At 38.9% G+C, this 15,674-nt stretch overlaps 1 protein-coding gene across 1 annotated transcript in view; it reads right to left on the bottom strand.

Annotated features, from left to right (window-relative positions):
* Window positions 1-8,237, bottom strand: part of LOC111142966 (metal response element binding transcription factor 2) — a 65,324-nt gene extending 57,087 nt beyond the window's left edge. Inside the window, exon 1 of the mRNA XM_022496322.1 lies at window positions 8,001-8,237. Coding sequence (XP_022352030.1) covers window positions 8,001-8,005 — 5 coding nt within the window. The 5' untranslated portion in view covers window positions 8,006-8,237. The remainder of the gene's footprint in view (window positions 1-8,000) is intronic.
* Window positions 8,238-15,674: the final 7,437 nt, after the last annotated feature.

Genomic DNA, 15,674 nt, shown 5'->3' with positions numbered 1-15,674 from the left:
TACCTAACTTTTGTAGCAACATGGACAGGACTGGAAGAGATTATGCTGAGTGAAATAAGTCAAGCAGAGAAAGTCAATTATCATATGGTTTCACTTATTTGTGGAGCATAACAAATAGCATGGAGGACAAGGGGAGATGGAGAGGAGAAGGGAGTTGAGGGAAATTGAAAGGGGAGGTGAACCATGAGAGACTATGGACTCTGAAAAACAATCTGAGGGTTGTGAAGGGGTTGGGGGGTGGGAGGTTGGGGGATCCAGGTGGTGGGTATTGGAGAGGGCACAGATTGCATGGAGCACTGTGTGTGGTGCAAAAATAATGAATACTGTTATGCTGAAAAATTAAAAAATTTAAAAAAATACATTCCACTTAATCCATTACAAATTGACTATCCTGATTACTTTTAACAATTACATCAAAGACCTCCAAATGACCAAATACCAGACAATGCTCTAATTTCAGTTCTCACCATACTCCATCTTTGTGTAATAACTGATGGTCATGACCTTTTTCTTGAAATTCACTTTCTTTGGTTTCTAAGAATTTTTTCACCTATATTAAGTGACTCTTCTGCATCCTTTCTGATGTCTCCATACTGACTCTTCCACCCCTGCCAACCCTTTAACATTGGGAGTGGTCTAGGGTTCCCTTCTTTTGTCCTACATGTTCTGCTTGTCTTATTGTTCTAATGCCTCACTTAATTTTTTAAAAAAGACATTATTTATTTTTTGGGGGGAGAGAGCATGAGAGTGAGACAGACCATGAGCAGGGAAGAGGGAGAAGCAGACTCCCCAATGAGCAGGGAGCCTATTCAAGACTCAATCCGGGGACGCTACCCTGCTTCACTTAATTTTTATCTGTTAACAACTTCTACATCTCCAGCCCCATCCTGTCTCACAAGCTTCAGACTCTTACTGCTAATTTCCCACTAGACATCTCAAACTGGATTCTCCCAGAACCTTTACCTTAACAAAACTGACTTCTTCTTCTTCAAATTCCTCCTCTTTCTCCAGTTAATGCCTCTACTAAGTTAATGCCATTATTGTCTCACGAGTTCTTAATCTAAAAACTATTATTTGATTCTTCCCTCTTCCTGACCCTCCAAATATTCACCAAGTCCTAAGTATTCCTTAAAGATGACCTCTCAAAAATCCCTACAACCACTACCTTATTTCAGGATTTCAGGTCATTATCAGCTCAGCTCTTGCCTGCACTATTACCATATACTTCCCTAACTGATCTTTCTGCTACCAACCCATGCACTTTCAATCTGCAGTATAGAAAACCTGCTTTAATTACTCCTTCACCTAAACCGCTCCAAATGTTGGTCCTACTGCCCAGAGAAGTCATTAACTAAAAGATAATATTCACATTTTAACTCTATGAAATGCAGATCTGTGTTATAACTGGTGAAATAATCACCAACTAGCCAGGGAGCATGAGTAAAGTACTCCTCATTGCCAATACATACGAATACACTAAGAGCATCAGCATCAAAACAGAGAATTTGTGTTCACAGCCAATGGGGAGGAAATACTAAAGAAAATACTGAGGCATCTTTTATCCATACAGACACCAAATGGTTTTGAGAGAAGGTGCGGTACACAGTAAATCAGACATGTTCAGCTGGTTTCCCAAACTGAGAATCAAGAATAGACCTGTTTGAGTTAATGAAAAATCTGCAGTACAGCCCAGCACCAATTTTTATAATTACTTTAATTCTCATATAGATTTGCTTAAGAAATACTGTCACCAATACTCAAGACGACACCAAATTGACACTGTGAGGAAGCTACGCTACAAAATTGAAAAAATGATTCAGAATCCACACACACCATAAACCCTATTAGAATAAACCAGATCAGCAAAGTTGCAGAATACAAGATTAATATACAACAATCAAATGCATTTCTACATGCTACCAATGAATAATCTGCATGAAATTAAGGAAAAAGTTTCATCTGCAATAGCACCAAAAAAGAACAAAATACTTAGGAATAAATCTGACAACAAAAAAATGTAAGGCTTGGGACTCCTGGGATCGAGCTCCATATCAGGCTCTCTGCTCAGCGGGGAGCCTGCCTCTCAGCCCACCCCCCACCCCCACCCCTGCCTGCCTCTCTACTTGTGATCTCTGTCTGTAAATAAATAATAATTTTTTTTAAAAAAGTAAGGCTTGTACAATGAAAACTACACAACAAAGAGAAAGCAATTAAGTAAAACCTCTACATAATTGGAAAGAAATTATCTCATGTTTCTGGATGTTAACATTCTTAAGATGGCAATTATTTCCCAAGTCGATCTACAGATTCATTACAATATCTATCAAAACCCCAGCTGCGCCTGTTTTGCAAAAATTGACAGACTGCTCCTAATATTCATATAGAAGAACAAGAAACCCAGAATACCCAAATAACACTGAAAAAGAAGAAAACCAAAGGACTTGTACTTCCCCATTTCAAAAGTTAATACAAAGTAACAGTAATCAAGACATTATTATGCAAGCATAAGGCCACATAAGTGGAATAAAATTCATAATCTGAAAACAAATCCTTACATTTATGTTCAACTGGTCTTTGAAAAGACTGTCAAAACAATACAATGGGAAAGAAGAGTCTTTTTAACAAATGGTTCAGGGAAATTGGCATTTGCACCTAAAAAAAAAAAAAAGGAAGCTGGACACCTACTTCACACCACATATAAAAATTAACTCAAGGGGCACCTGGGTGGCTCAGTGGGTTAAAGCCTCTGCCTTCGGCTCAGGTCACGGTCTCAGGGTCCTGGGATGGAGCCCCGCCTCAGGCTCTCTGCTTAGCAGGGAGCCTGCTTCCTCCTCTCTCCCTGCCTGCCTCTCGGACTGCTTGTAATCTCTGTCTATAAAATAAATAAATAAAATATTTTTTAAAAAATTAACTAAAAATGGGGCACAGATTAAATTATAGAGCTAAAATTATAGAATTCTTTTTTAAAATATTTTATTTATTTGAGAGACAGAGTGAGCGAGAGAGCGCACAAATTAGAGGGAGAGGCAGAGAACAGAGGGAAAAGCAGGCTCCCCACTAAGCAGGGATCCCAATGCAGGGCTCAATCCCAAGATCCTGGCAGGATCATGACCCCAGCCGTAGGCAGACACTCAACCAACTGAGCCACCCAGGCATCCCTAAAATTACGTAATTCTTAGAAAAAAACATAGGAGTAAATCTGTGTTACCCTGTGTTAGGCAACATTTTCTTAGATATAACATCAAAAGCATAAGCCCCACATCCGCATCCAGCTCCCTGCTCAGCAGGGAGCCTGCCTCTCCTTCCCCCTCTGCCTGGTGCTCCCCCGGCTTTTGCTCTCTCTGTCAAATAAATAAATAAAACCTTAAAAAAAAAAAAAGGCAAAGCATAACCAAAAAAAGGATAAATTAGACTTCATCAAAATTAAAGCCTTCTGTGCATCACAAGACATCATCAAATGAAAGAACTTGAAGAACAGGAGAAAAAAAGTTGCAAACCACACATCTGATAAAGGACTTCTATCCAAACCACATAAACAATGCTTACAACTCAACAATGAAAACATAAATAATCCAATTTTTTAAATGGGCAAAGGACCTGAATAGACCATTCTCCATAGGTATAAAAAAGGCCAATAACTACATGGAAAAGGTGCTCAGCATCATTAGTCATCAGGATAATGCAAACCAAAACCACAATGAGATACAACTGCACACCCACTAGAATGCTTATAACCAAAAGACAGACAAGTACTGGTAAGGATGTAGAGAAACTGGAACCCTCAGAGCTGCTGGTGAGACTGCAAAAAGGTGTAGGCTCTTTGGAAAACAGTTCAGCAGTTTCTTGAAATGTTAAATACAGAGGTGTCACCTGACCCAGCAATTCCACTCCTAGGTATGTACCCAAGAGAAATGAACCACATGTCCACACAAATCCTGTAAATGAACATTCACTGCAAATAAAAAACTATTAACTGCAAAAAGTGGAAAAAACCAAATGCCCAACAACTGATAAATAGATTAACAAAATGAAATATATATCCATACAAAGAAACATATTTTGGCCTTAAAAAGGAATGATACATGCTATAACATGGATGTACCTGAAAACGTTATGCTAGGTCAAAGAAGCCAGACACAAAAGGCCACGTATTATATGGTTCCATTTACATGAAATGTCCAGGATAGGCAAAATATAAACACAGAAGATTGGTTAGAGGTTGCCTGGGGTAGTGGGAGGGAATAATGGAAAAGTGACTGCTAATGGTTAGATTTTCATTTTGGGCTGATGAAAATGTCCTGAAATTAGATAATGGTGATGGTTGCACAACTGTGAATATACAAAAAAAAAAATCAGTAAATTGTACCTTAAAACGGTACAAACAAGTGAGTTATATATATATATATAAATGATAGATGAATTACCTCAATAAAGTTATTTACAAAGTATACAGTTAATATATGTAAATTTTACCTTAAAAAGCTTTTTAAAATAGCAAAAACAACAGAGAGGAGTGGAGAGTGCATAGAGATATAGATGAAACAAGCATGGATACAAAAAAGTTTATTCTGTTCCCTTAGTACGTGACTTCTAAATTTTCCTTAATAAAAAGTTTAACTGATATACTAAAAAAACAAGTAATTTTTTAAAAATAACAATGTAGGGGCGCCTGGGTGGCTCAGTGGGTTAAGCCTCTGCCTTTGGCTCAGGTCATGATCTCAGGGTCCTGGGACTGAGCCCTGCATCGGGCTCTCTGCTCGGCAAGGAGCCTGCTTCCCCCTCTCTCTCTCTGCCTGCCTCTTTGCCTACTTGTGATCTCTGTCAAATAAACAAATAAAATCTTAAAAAAAAAAAAAAAATGTAAACTAACTTTCTTAACATCGATTTCTGTTGTTGTTTGACAAAGGAAACAGAATCATATATTAAAAGATCAGAGAAGGGGCACCTGGATGGCTCAGTCATTTACACCTCTGACTCGGCTCAGGTCATGATCAGGGTCCTGGTAGGGAGCCCTGAGTGGGGCTCTGCGCTCAGTGGGGAGTCTGCTTCTCCCTCTCTCTCTGTCTCTCTGTCTCTCTGCGCTCTGTGGGGAGTCTGCTTGTCCCTCTCTCCCCCCTTGTCCCCCCCATCACATCTTCCCCCCACCATGCTCACTTGCAAGTAAATAAATAAAATCTTAAAAAAAATAATAAAAGATCAGAGAAGTTGCTACCTTCTTCATTCTTTTGTAGAGATAGGACAGAAAACTAGGTGTGAGGCAAAAATGAAGAATACTTTACCTTAAAAATGTACAAAGAGAATTTCAATCCTTAGTTCCAAGATAGTTCCTTACCCCTGGGTTGCTGTGGTTTCCATGATTATTAGATGTGACAACTTTTTTTTTTTTTTTAATTTGACAAAGAGAGAAAGATCACCAAGTACACAGAGAGGCAGGAGGGGATCGTGGGGTGGGGGGTCGATCCCAGGTCCCTGAGATCATGACCTGAGCCAAAGGCAGAGGAGTAACCTACTGAGCCAACCAGGCACCCCTAGATGTGACAATTCTTAATAAATAAATGCAATAACCCCTAATACTATGCTGTCTAATACAGCAGCCACTAGCTATATATGACCATTTAAAATTTAGTTCTAATTAGTTGAATTAAAATCCAGTTCTCAGTCACACCAGCTATATGTCAAGTATTCAACATCCACATGCAGCTTTGGCTACCAGAGTGGATAGAGGAGATACAGTACACTGCCATCAGTGCAGAAAATTCTATTGAACAGCACTAAACCAATACATAAAAAATACCCACACAGAAATTTATACATTCTAATTTAGGGTTGTTATACTGCATTTTACTGCAATAAACAAATTCTGAAAAACAAGGAAAACAAAGCATAAAAATATCAACCAAAGAATATTATTCATGGAAATCCAGACTAACTAAAACAGCAGTTCAATTTTACTTCCAGAACCACCCAGCTACAGATATTGGCCATGACAACATCTCAGGGGCAAATTTCCCTATCTGTTAAAAGAGATTATTACTATATCACCAGTTTCCTAAAGCCAGATATAAAGATTATGCTGAAATAAGAATAAAGCAAATTACCCTTTCAGTCAAGATCTAATGAAAGGTGTATTTATAAATCAACGACATCAAAAAATTTATGACCCACACCAAAATACACAGAATAAAATCCCTTTCCAAACTGAGCTTTGCGGCAACCAGCATAATTAAAAACATCACTAAATATATTTTGTTTCATCCAGAAAAAAGTTTAACTGGATGATTTCTATACTTCTAGTTCTAAAATTGTGTATTTCATCCTGATAGGTAGGTATAGATTTCCGTTAATGCCATTAACATGAATATGCAGCATCAGGAAACAGGTGCACTCTTAATTCAAATATTTTAGAATATTTTTAGCACTTAAAAAAAAACCTGAAGGTGAGCAAACTTAAAATGTGATTTCGAATATGCTTTTATATTTAGGAACCTAAAAAAACAAAAACAATTTCACCTTGTATTCCCTCTCAAGCTATAACTGCAAATGGTTGGAGTGTCAATAACATTCTAAATATCAAGAATGAAATGTTCTATGTTAAGAAATTTAAAATCAACTCTTTCCCTGCCAAAATTACTGGGCACCTAAAGCTGTTCGTCAAAATGGCTCCATGTAAAGCATTTTCAAGCCTTTGCAAAGGTCACTTAAGAATGTAAGTACATTTTACTTTACCCTTATAAAATACTTCAGATTCAGTCTTTGCAATCTACTGCCCAAAACAAAACAACACAAAAAAGGAATTCTCAAGAGAAAATGAAAACATGGAAATTGAAACCATCGTGTAAGCAACCTATACAGAAGGGTCACATGGAATCAATGCTGAAGGAGAAAGTTACTACTACAGCAGCATCTGAAGTCAAATTAAATCAGGCACTATTTACATATTTCTAGTTCTGTACTGACCTCATACGGTACTTTCTGACGTTATACACAGGCCTACCTAGGTCTGCATATTTTTATTTGTAAATGGGTCTAACTTTAACGTAAGTTAAATGTTTTAAAGAATAGAATAACATTCCATATCCCTTTTCCATTGTTCACGAACCCTCTCTGTTCGTCAAATCACCCCGATAAATCCATCTGTTCCCTCTAGTTGCTTCCCAAAAAAAAAAAAAAAAAAAAAAAAATTCTAGCAACCAAAGACACCAGATTGTAAAACACACAGAGTTAAGAGTTCTGGCACTACCAAAATATGTTAAGAAATCTTGGCAAATCAGTTAAAATCCCTTGAACCGTAATTACCTCAGTTGTAAAAATGAATAATACATAACTACATCCGAGGAGGGATGAGTTAGATTTCATTGTCCGCTCCAAATATTAGGTGTCTCTCTCCCATCTCACATTTTCCCTCCCCTTTCTCCCCTTTAAAGCTTTCAGGGTTTGCTTCCAGGCTCAACTTAGTGTTTCCCTTACCCACGTACTCCATCCTGCCCTTCTACTCAGCCCCTTACTCCAATTCCATACAATTCCACCACCCTCCGGTTCCAAGCTGCTACTTCCCTTTGCGCCCCCTAAGGTCCCAGGCAGCACCTTCATTCAGCTCCCCACGTCTCCCTCAGTCCGCATTTCCTAACGGCTCCTCCCCTCGGTTCCCCACCCCCTCATCACCAGGTTCATCCTGCCCCTCCAACCGTCTCCCGCCCCCAGGTTCCTTCCTGCCCCTCCAAACACAGCTTCCCCGTCTCAACGTTTCATCATGGTCCTCCAACCGACTTCCCCAATGCCTTGCTCGTTCCCTATTTTATCCAACACCTAAATGACCACACCATTCTATCCATCCTTTTCAACATATACATAAATGCAAGGGACCCACATACACACACTGGAGATCCCACTCCCACTTCGATCCTCCATCTTTCCCTTTTATACTTGCTTCCTTTCTTCCTTCTCCCCCCCCCCCCCCCCCCCCCCCCGAAGAGCGTGGTTCCCAGGCCAAGGTCTCTCACCTCATTCGGTCACTTCAGTGGTGCCAACCGCTTCATACAGGAAAAAACAACCAATCACGTCCCCTTGGGCGCTTCCCCTGCGAGTCCAAGCACTTACTGCGCACCCGCCCCACCGGGCACCCCGCACATGCACACGCGCAAACCGAGGTCCTGGGGACGAGGGTTGAGAGTAGAGTGAGCCTTCTTACACCGGCCTCAAACACAGCCCACTTCTTTACAGCCCTTCGCCATTTTGGTTTCCCGCGGACCGCCGGTGCATTCTGGGAGCGCGGAGCGACTCCGGTGCCGAATGGCAGCTCTCCAGGGCAGCGAGTGGGCGGGGACTGTGCAGCAAGCGCGGAAGAACACCGCGCTCTGCGTCCCTGGCCGAGGCTGAACAAAGAAGGACTCTTTCACGTAGCGGTGGGACTAAGTCCTTCCGCCGCCGGCGCTAACACAATAGTGATCGCTGCGTTCCTGTCCTTATACTGTGTTACTGCTGTTTCTCTTATAAAGGAAAGTGTCGTGTCCAGTTTGCGTTGTGCATTTTTTATTTCCGGGAAAATGCGACAGTGCTCTCTATATCTGGTCTTGCCGACTTACTTTCATTATCTTAGATAAAGCACGTTTCTTCTATCTTTACCTGGAGGCCTGCTGTTCGAATTTCCTTCACCGAGGAGACCCTGGATGTCAGAATTAAATTTTGCTCTGCGATTATTGTCCAGTCCCAAATTCCTTACCAGGAGCGCCTTGCGTAGAAGATTTTCGGAATTTTTTTTTTCCTTGACAGTGAAAGTGTTTCTGTGTACCTGCTTTGCAATCATTCCTAATTGTGATGAAATCTGAGAATAATACCGTGTAAAGTGATTTATTTTAGGAATACAGAACTTTTCTCATATTAGGGCAAACCCTTAGCCTGCCAATATTCTGCTGCCGACCGGAAGTCCATGTGACAAGCTGGAAGGGCATGCTTAGTTACAACCCAACTCCTCCTAGTAGCCACCTGGGGTACCTTTGTTTAGAATTTTGTCAAAATATTTTTTTTTAATTTTAAAATTATGTTTTTGTCTCATATAACAGGGATAATTAATACAAGGATAAATTAATACAGGTTTCTTTTCTCTCAGAAGAGAACTGGGCCTAAACTCACTTTGCTCACATTTCAAAAACGATTCTCCGTCCCATAATCTCAGGATTTGGCAAATAAATATTTGTTCTATCCAAACCATTCAACATTTTAAATATTTTAGTCATACTTTTCACTCCTTTGCTTCTCCTAATAATTCTAATCAAATTTAAGTCTGTCTTAATACAGCCTCTATCTGCTACCTTTTAAGTTTCACTTTCTCTGAATTCTATTATAAAGTAGTTTCTCATAAATTCCTCTTCCATGCCCTTAACACTTTTGGTTGAGAAGAGTTTTGACTTAAAAAAAGTAGATACAGTTCACAAATGAATAAAGATATTACACAAATGGTTATATTTGCTGTGCAGCAAAGCCTAATCATAGAACATAAGTTCTGGAGAACATTTGGTCTAAGTTCTCAGTGTTTCTCTCAAGGGGTCATCAAGCCACAACTTAAACATCTTCAGTAGTTCAGTTGCTCAGAGACAGTCATTTCAATTTCATCAATCCTAGTAATTAGAAAATTCTTCCATCTATAAATGTATAATCTGCCTTCTTTTTTTTTAAGATTTTTATTTATTTATTTGACAGAGATCACAAGTAGGCAGAGAGGCAGGCAGAGAGAAAGGAAGGGAAGCAGGCTCCCCGCTGAGAAGAGACCTCCCCCCACCCCCCATGCGGGGCTGGATCCCAGGACCCTGGGATCATGACCTGAGCCGAAGGCAGAGGCTTTAACCCCCTGAGCCACCCAGGTGCCCCTATTAATCTGCTTTCTTATGTTTCCCATTTACTGGTCCAAATTTTGGCCTCTTTAGCCACAGGAAACTATTCTAATCCCTTATACATTACAGAAGCAATGATGCCTATTTTAAAAAAAAGACCCCTGGGGATAAAAATATATTATATGTTTATAAAAAATAAAAAAAAATGTCATGTGCTATTTAAAATTAAGTGTCAAATAATAAAAACCTTTTGTAAAATAAATGATAATAATTAATATAATAAATTTAATGAAGGTTTAAAAAAAAAAGAAAGAAAAAGCTTGTCGTTTTTCTAAAGTGCATCAATTTAATTTAAGGAAACCAGGTGCTCAGGGTATCGAAGTCACTGAGGGAGTCACGGTATAATATAAAGAGTACCCATAACTGGGGACTTAGAAATTTCAACTAAGCAACATGCAATAGATTAGGACTTTACATAGATGTGGGTATTATCTAGGTGTATCGGTGGGACAAGGTGAGCCTAGGATCCTCTTCTGCCATCTTCCAGACTTCTGCCAAAAGTCTTGGAGTAGGACTTCAAAAAGAAATGTGTCAAGTGTCTCAGAAATAAAAGCAAAATAACTCCAGTCAGAGTAAACGGTACAATTTACTCTTGTTATTTATTTATATCATAGTCGTTAGGACTGTTCTGGTTCTCCTCTCTTCCAGACACAGTACAATTACACTTCTTGCATCCTTGAAGGTAGTCATGGCCATGTATCTCCTTTTTACCAATAAAATGGGAGGAGAGGGATGTGTATCATTTCCCAGGAAAAGCTTTAAGGGGCAGAGGCACATTATCTTTCCCTCTGTTGTGGTGATAATGGAACCATGTATTAAAATAGAACATCTGTCACTTCAGGTCCCTAAATGACGACAATAAGCAGAAACTAGAGTTGTGCAACCACCAGCACGGTAAGTTTTAAAACATTTCTACCACCCAAAAAATATCCATTTTTCCCATTTGTAATCAATCACTATTCTTATTCCCAATCCCAGACAATGTATCTCCGCAGGTTTGTCTTTCTAGCCTTTTTATATAAATGGACTCCTACAATATGTAGTCTATTGATCTGGCTTGTTTCACTCATCACAACGTTTTGAGGTCCATCACTGTTATACCACATGTCTGTAGTTCTTCCTTTTGTATTGCTGAATAGTATTCCATTGCATGAATGTAATATATCTTGCTTTATCCTTTCACCAGTTGATGCACATTTCAATTATTTCCAATTTTTGGCTATTATCAGTAATGCTGCTGTGAAAATTTGTGTACAAGTCTTTGTGTAGATACTTGTTTTTCTTTTTCTTGGATAGTCTCCTAGAAATGGAATTGTTATGTTGTATGATATATTATGTTTAACTTTTTGAGATAACATGTAAGCAATGCATGAGGGTTTCAACTTCTCCATATCCTCATCAATACTTGGTATTGTCTGTCTTATTTAAATTGAAGGTTAAGTTATTTAACTTTCTACCATGACCTAACTGTACTATCTTCAACCTAGCAAAACCATTCCCCAGTCAAATGTATGATTATCCTACCTCTTGGAAGATTCCTTTCAGAGTCTCTCTCATCCTTTGCTAATAGAACTCAGAGTCCCCCTTCTCTCTCTCTCTCTCCCTCTCTCCCTCCTTTTCTCCATAAATACGGAATGAATGTCATCTTTTTTTTTTTTGGTTATGTTTCTATTTATACAAAGAATCAAAGAACTATTGTCTCCAGTGGGAGTGAACTGGTTTCTCATTGTGGTTTCAGTTTTTATTTCCCTAATGGCTAACGATATTTAGCATCTTTTCATGTGCTCATTAGCTGGCTATTCTTATATCTTTGGTAAAGCACACACTCAGATCTTTTACCCATTTTTTAACTGGACTGTTTGTCCAGTTATTATCAAGTTATAAGCTCTTTACATATCCTGGATACAAGTCCTTTACCAGATACATGATTTGCAAATATTTGTTTCCACTCTATGGCTGGTCTTTTCATTTTCTTTTTTTTTTTTTTAAAGATTTTATTTTTTTATTTTTTCGAGAGAGAGGGGGAGAGAGAGTGAGCACAGGCAGACAGAATGGCAGGCAGAGGCAGAGGGAGAAGCAGGCTCCCTGATGAACAAGGAGCCCGATGTGGGACTCGATCCCAGGACGCTGGGATCATAACCTGAGCTGAAGGCAGCTGCTTAACCAACTGAGCCACCCAGGCGTCCCAGGTCTTTTCATTTTCTTAATGGTGTTTTTGAAGCTCAAAAGTTTTGGATTTATCAAAAGATAAATCCAATTTATCTTTTTTTAAATGCCATATGCTTTAGATGTTACATCTTAGAACTCTCTGCCTGACCCAAGATCACAAACATTTTCTATTGTGTTTTTTCTAGAAGTTTTATACGTTTGCTCTTACATAGTTTATGATTCATTTGAGTTAGTTTTTGTATACACTATGAGGTATGGGTCTAATCTTTTTTGCATATTCATACTCAATTGGAGGAAATAAAATTTTGTTGTAATAAGCCACTGCAATTTGAAATGGTCCGCCATCCAGCATATTTTATGTGTATCATTTATTATGACTGATACAACCTAAATATGTTAATATGGAACAGAACTCAGTAATGATATTAAATCTCTACCATAATCAGAACCAAAAATTTAAAAAATATGAAAATTTGAGTGGAGTATTCAAACATTAAATAATTCTCAATATTTAACATTGAAAAGTCACAGGGAATGTTAAAAAACACTTCATTTACAAACCTAAAATCTCCCAATTATGACCCATTGCCCTCTCATGGAAAATGGCTAGAAGACCTTTAACATGGTCCATTGTGCTGAGGTAGAAATGCAAATCATCAGACAAATCAGAGAGGTAAAAGAAAGACATGCTGTGTCCTTGTAGTTGGCTTTCATAAGTCTAGAAAGGGAACTAGAACTGAAAAAGAAAAAAAAAAGATTCCATAATAATCAAAGGACTTGTTAAAAATCCCTTTTCTTTTTTATCCAAAGCTTAAACATCCATATATAACAAGAACAACTGCTTTTAAAACAGCTATTTGTTGTAAAAAGTGTCTACAGTTGACCCTTAAACAACACATGGGTGAGGGACACCGACCCCACCCCCACCCGGCAGAGTTGAAAATCCACTGTATAACTTTCACTCCTAAAACACTTAACTACTGTGCTAGCTTTGGCAGCACGTATACCAAACACTTAACTACTAACAGCTTACTGCTGACTGGAAACCTTACCAATAACAGAAACAGTTGATCAACACATATTTTATATGTTATGTGTAGTGTATACTATGTTGTTTCAACAAAGTAAGCTAAAGAAAATAAAATGTTATTAAGAAAATCATTTTGGGGGGGGGTGGTGTCTGGGTGGTTCAGTTGGTTAAGTGTCTGTGTTTGGCTCAGGTCATGAACCTGGGGTCCCGGGATCGAGCCCTGCATCCAGCTCCCTGCTCAGCAGGGAGCCTGCTTCTCCTTCTCTCTCTGCCTGCCTCTCTGCCTACTTGTGCTCTCTCTCTATCTCTCTGTCAAATAAGTAAATAAAATCGTTTTTAAAAAGAAGAGAAAGAAAGAATAAATAAATAAATAAATAAATAAGTCATTGGAGATATCTGGATGGCTCAGTCACTTAAGCTTCTGCCTTTGGCTCAGGTCATAATCTCCACGTCCTGGGATAAAACCCCGTGTGGCCCTTCCAGCTCATCAGAAAGACTGCTTCTCTCTCTCTTCCTCTGCCCCTCCCCAATTGTTTTCTCTCTCTCTTTCTCTCAAATAAACAAATAAAATCTTTTAAAAAAAAATGGTAAGAGATGGGGCACCTGGGTGGCTCAGTGGGTTAAGCATCCAAATCTTGGTCTTGACTCAGGTCATGATCTCAGGGTCATGAGATCTAGGCTCAGTGGAGAGTCTTCTCAAGTTTCTCTCCCTCTCTCTCTGTCCCTACCCTCACTGCCCATTCTCTCTCTCTCTCTCTCTCTCTCTCTCTCTCAGTAAATAAAAAAGAAAAAGAAAATCATAAGACACATACATTTAAAGTACTTTATTTATTTAAAATCTACATGTAAGTGATTCTGTATAGTCCAAACCTGTGTGTTCAAGGGTCAAATATATAGAAAATTTAGATCCCTCATATAATACACCTTAAAATACAGTATGTACATTACCAATTTATTGACTGTCATTTCCAAATTCACTCATTTCTTGCTTTGTGAAAATGGATATGAGCCCTTTAAGTATTTTTCCTTCAGCGGCTGGCAGACCATTAAGCATTGTCAGAGAAGAGTGCTGAAGAGACCATGCGTTAGAGCAGTTTCTCCTTCTGGTTCTAAAGTGCATTCCCGGGGTACCTGAGTGGCTCAGTCAGTTAAGCGTCTGCCTTCGTTCAGCTCAGGTCATGAATCCAGGGTCCTGGGATCGAGTCCCACATCGGGCTCCCTGCTCAGTGAAGAGCATACTTCTCCCTCTTCATCTGCTCCTTCCTGCCCTATTCGTGCGCTCTCTCTCAAATAAATAAACAAAAATCTTAAAAAATTAATAACGTGTGCTTTCATCAGGCAGTGTGCACAGCTTCCCCAGAGCTGGGATCCTGTAGTATATGCACCTTCCCCAGGCTTGTCAAATCATCTTTGCTCTACCCCAGCCCCAGAAGACTTTGGATGTGCTACCAGCAGGTGATATTTGTGCTGTCTTGGCAGTCAGAAATTTTAGGTGCGTGACTGAAAAGTGTGTGTACAGTCAAAACAAGTTACTCGAGAGTCAAAAGAGCTAGGTTCCAATTCCCGCTTCCACATCCCTACTTATTACACAAGCTTTGGACGATTAAATCGCCAAAATTTGAAAGAGGGGAGATGAGGGAGAAAGACAGAGAGAGAGAGAGAATTATATCCAATAGTAAGAAAGATAAACTGTCTTGTCTATCTTTACATTGCCATTTTGCTGAGCATTCAGAGACATGGACAAGGTAAGAGAGACAACATGAAATGAGAAACAGGGAAACAGAAGTAGGAATCCCAGGGGACCGAAGACCTCAGTTGCCAGTCAACCTTTGTCACTTTATTAGCTGAGTAATCTTAAGCAATCACTAAACTTTCCCAGTCTGACTTTTTTGGTGGGCTTAATGGGGGGGCTAAGAATATCAACATTAAATCTTTATCAAACAGAATAAATGAAATAATATGTGTAAAAGTGATTTTTTTCCCTTATAGCAATTATTACATGTTTGACTCCTCTGATTCAACTTCAAGCTCTTTGAGGGTTGGATGGCACTATTCCTCTTTATTTCCCTGTTCCTGGAAACACCTGGACCACAGAGTAACCCTAACAATAAATACATTTTAATGGACATTTATAATAATAATTTATAATACTAAATAAATGGACATTTATTGAATAATGTTAAATATGTTCTTCTTAATGTGGAGAACTACTCTGTACATGGTTCAGGACCAGATACAAGAAGCAATAATACATATCCACAAAGTAGATTGGAAGGCTTAAGGGTCTAGAGATAATGATATTAAAAAGCAATTAAGATGCAACATAAATCTATTAAAAAAGGTGAGAAGTTGTGATATATCCTAAGAATGAGAACAAACTTAGTGGAACCTAGCACGAAGGATATAAATAAGGATAGAAAGATGAGTGGGTCTTATTGTGAGAGACGCCATATGACAAGTGGTATATTCGTTAAGACTTTTTTGATTTGCAAAGGTTATGTCTGTCACCGGAACAAGCTTTGGAAGGGCAGAACCCCTTGCCTTGGTCTCGCCTAGAAACAGAAACTGTTTTCATTTTCTTCCTCTGC

This window comes from Enhydra lutris, unplaced genomic scaffold (assembly GCF_002288905.1).
Source record: "Enhydra lutris kenyoni isolate GAN:26980312 unplaced genomic scaffold, ASM228890v2 scaffoldscaffold9, whole genome shotgun sequence".
NCBI lineage: Eukaryota > Metazoa > Chordata > Mammalia > Carnivora > Mustelidae > Enhydra > Enhydra lutris.
The sequence above is the reverse complement of the archived record's forward strand: the minus strand, read 5'-3'. Positions and strand labels throughout refer to the sequence as shown.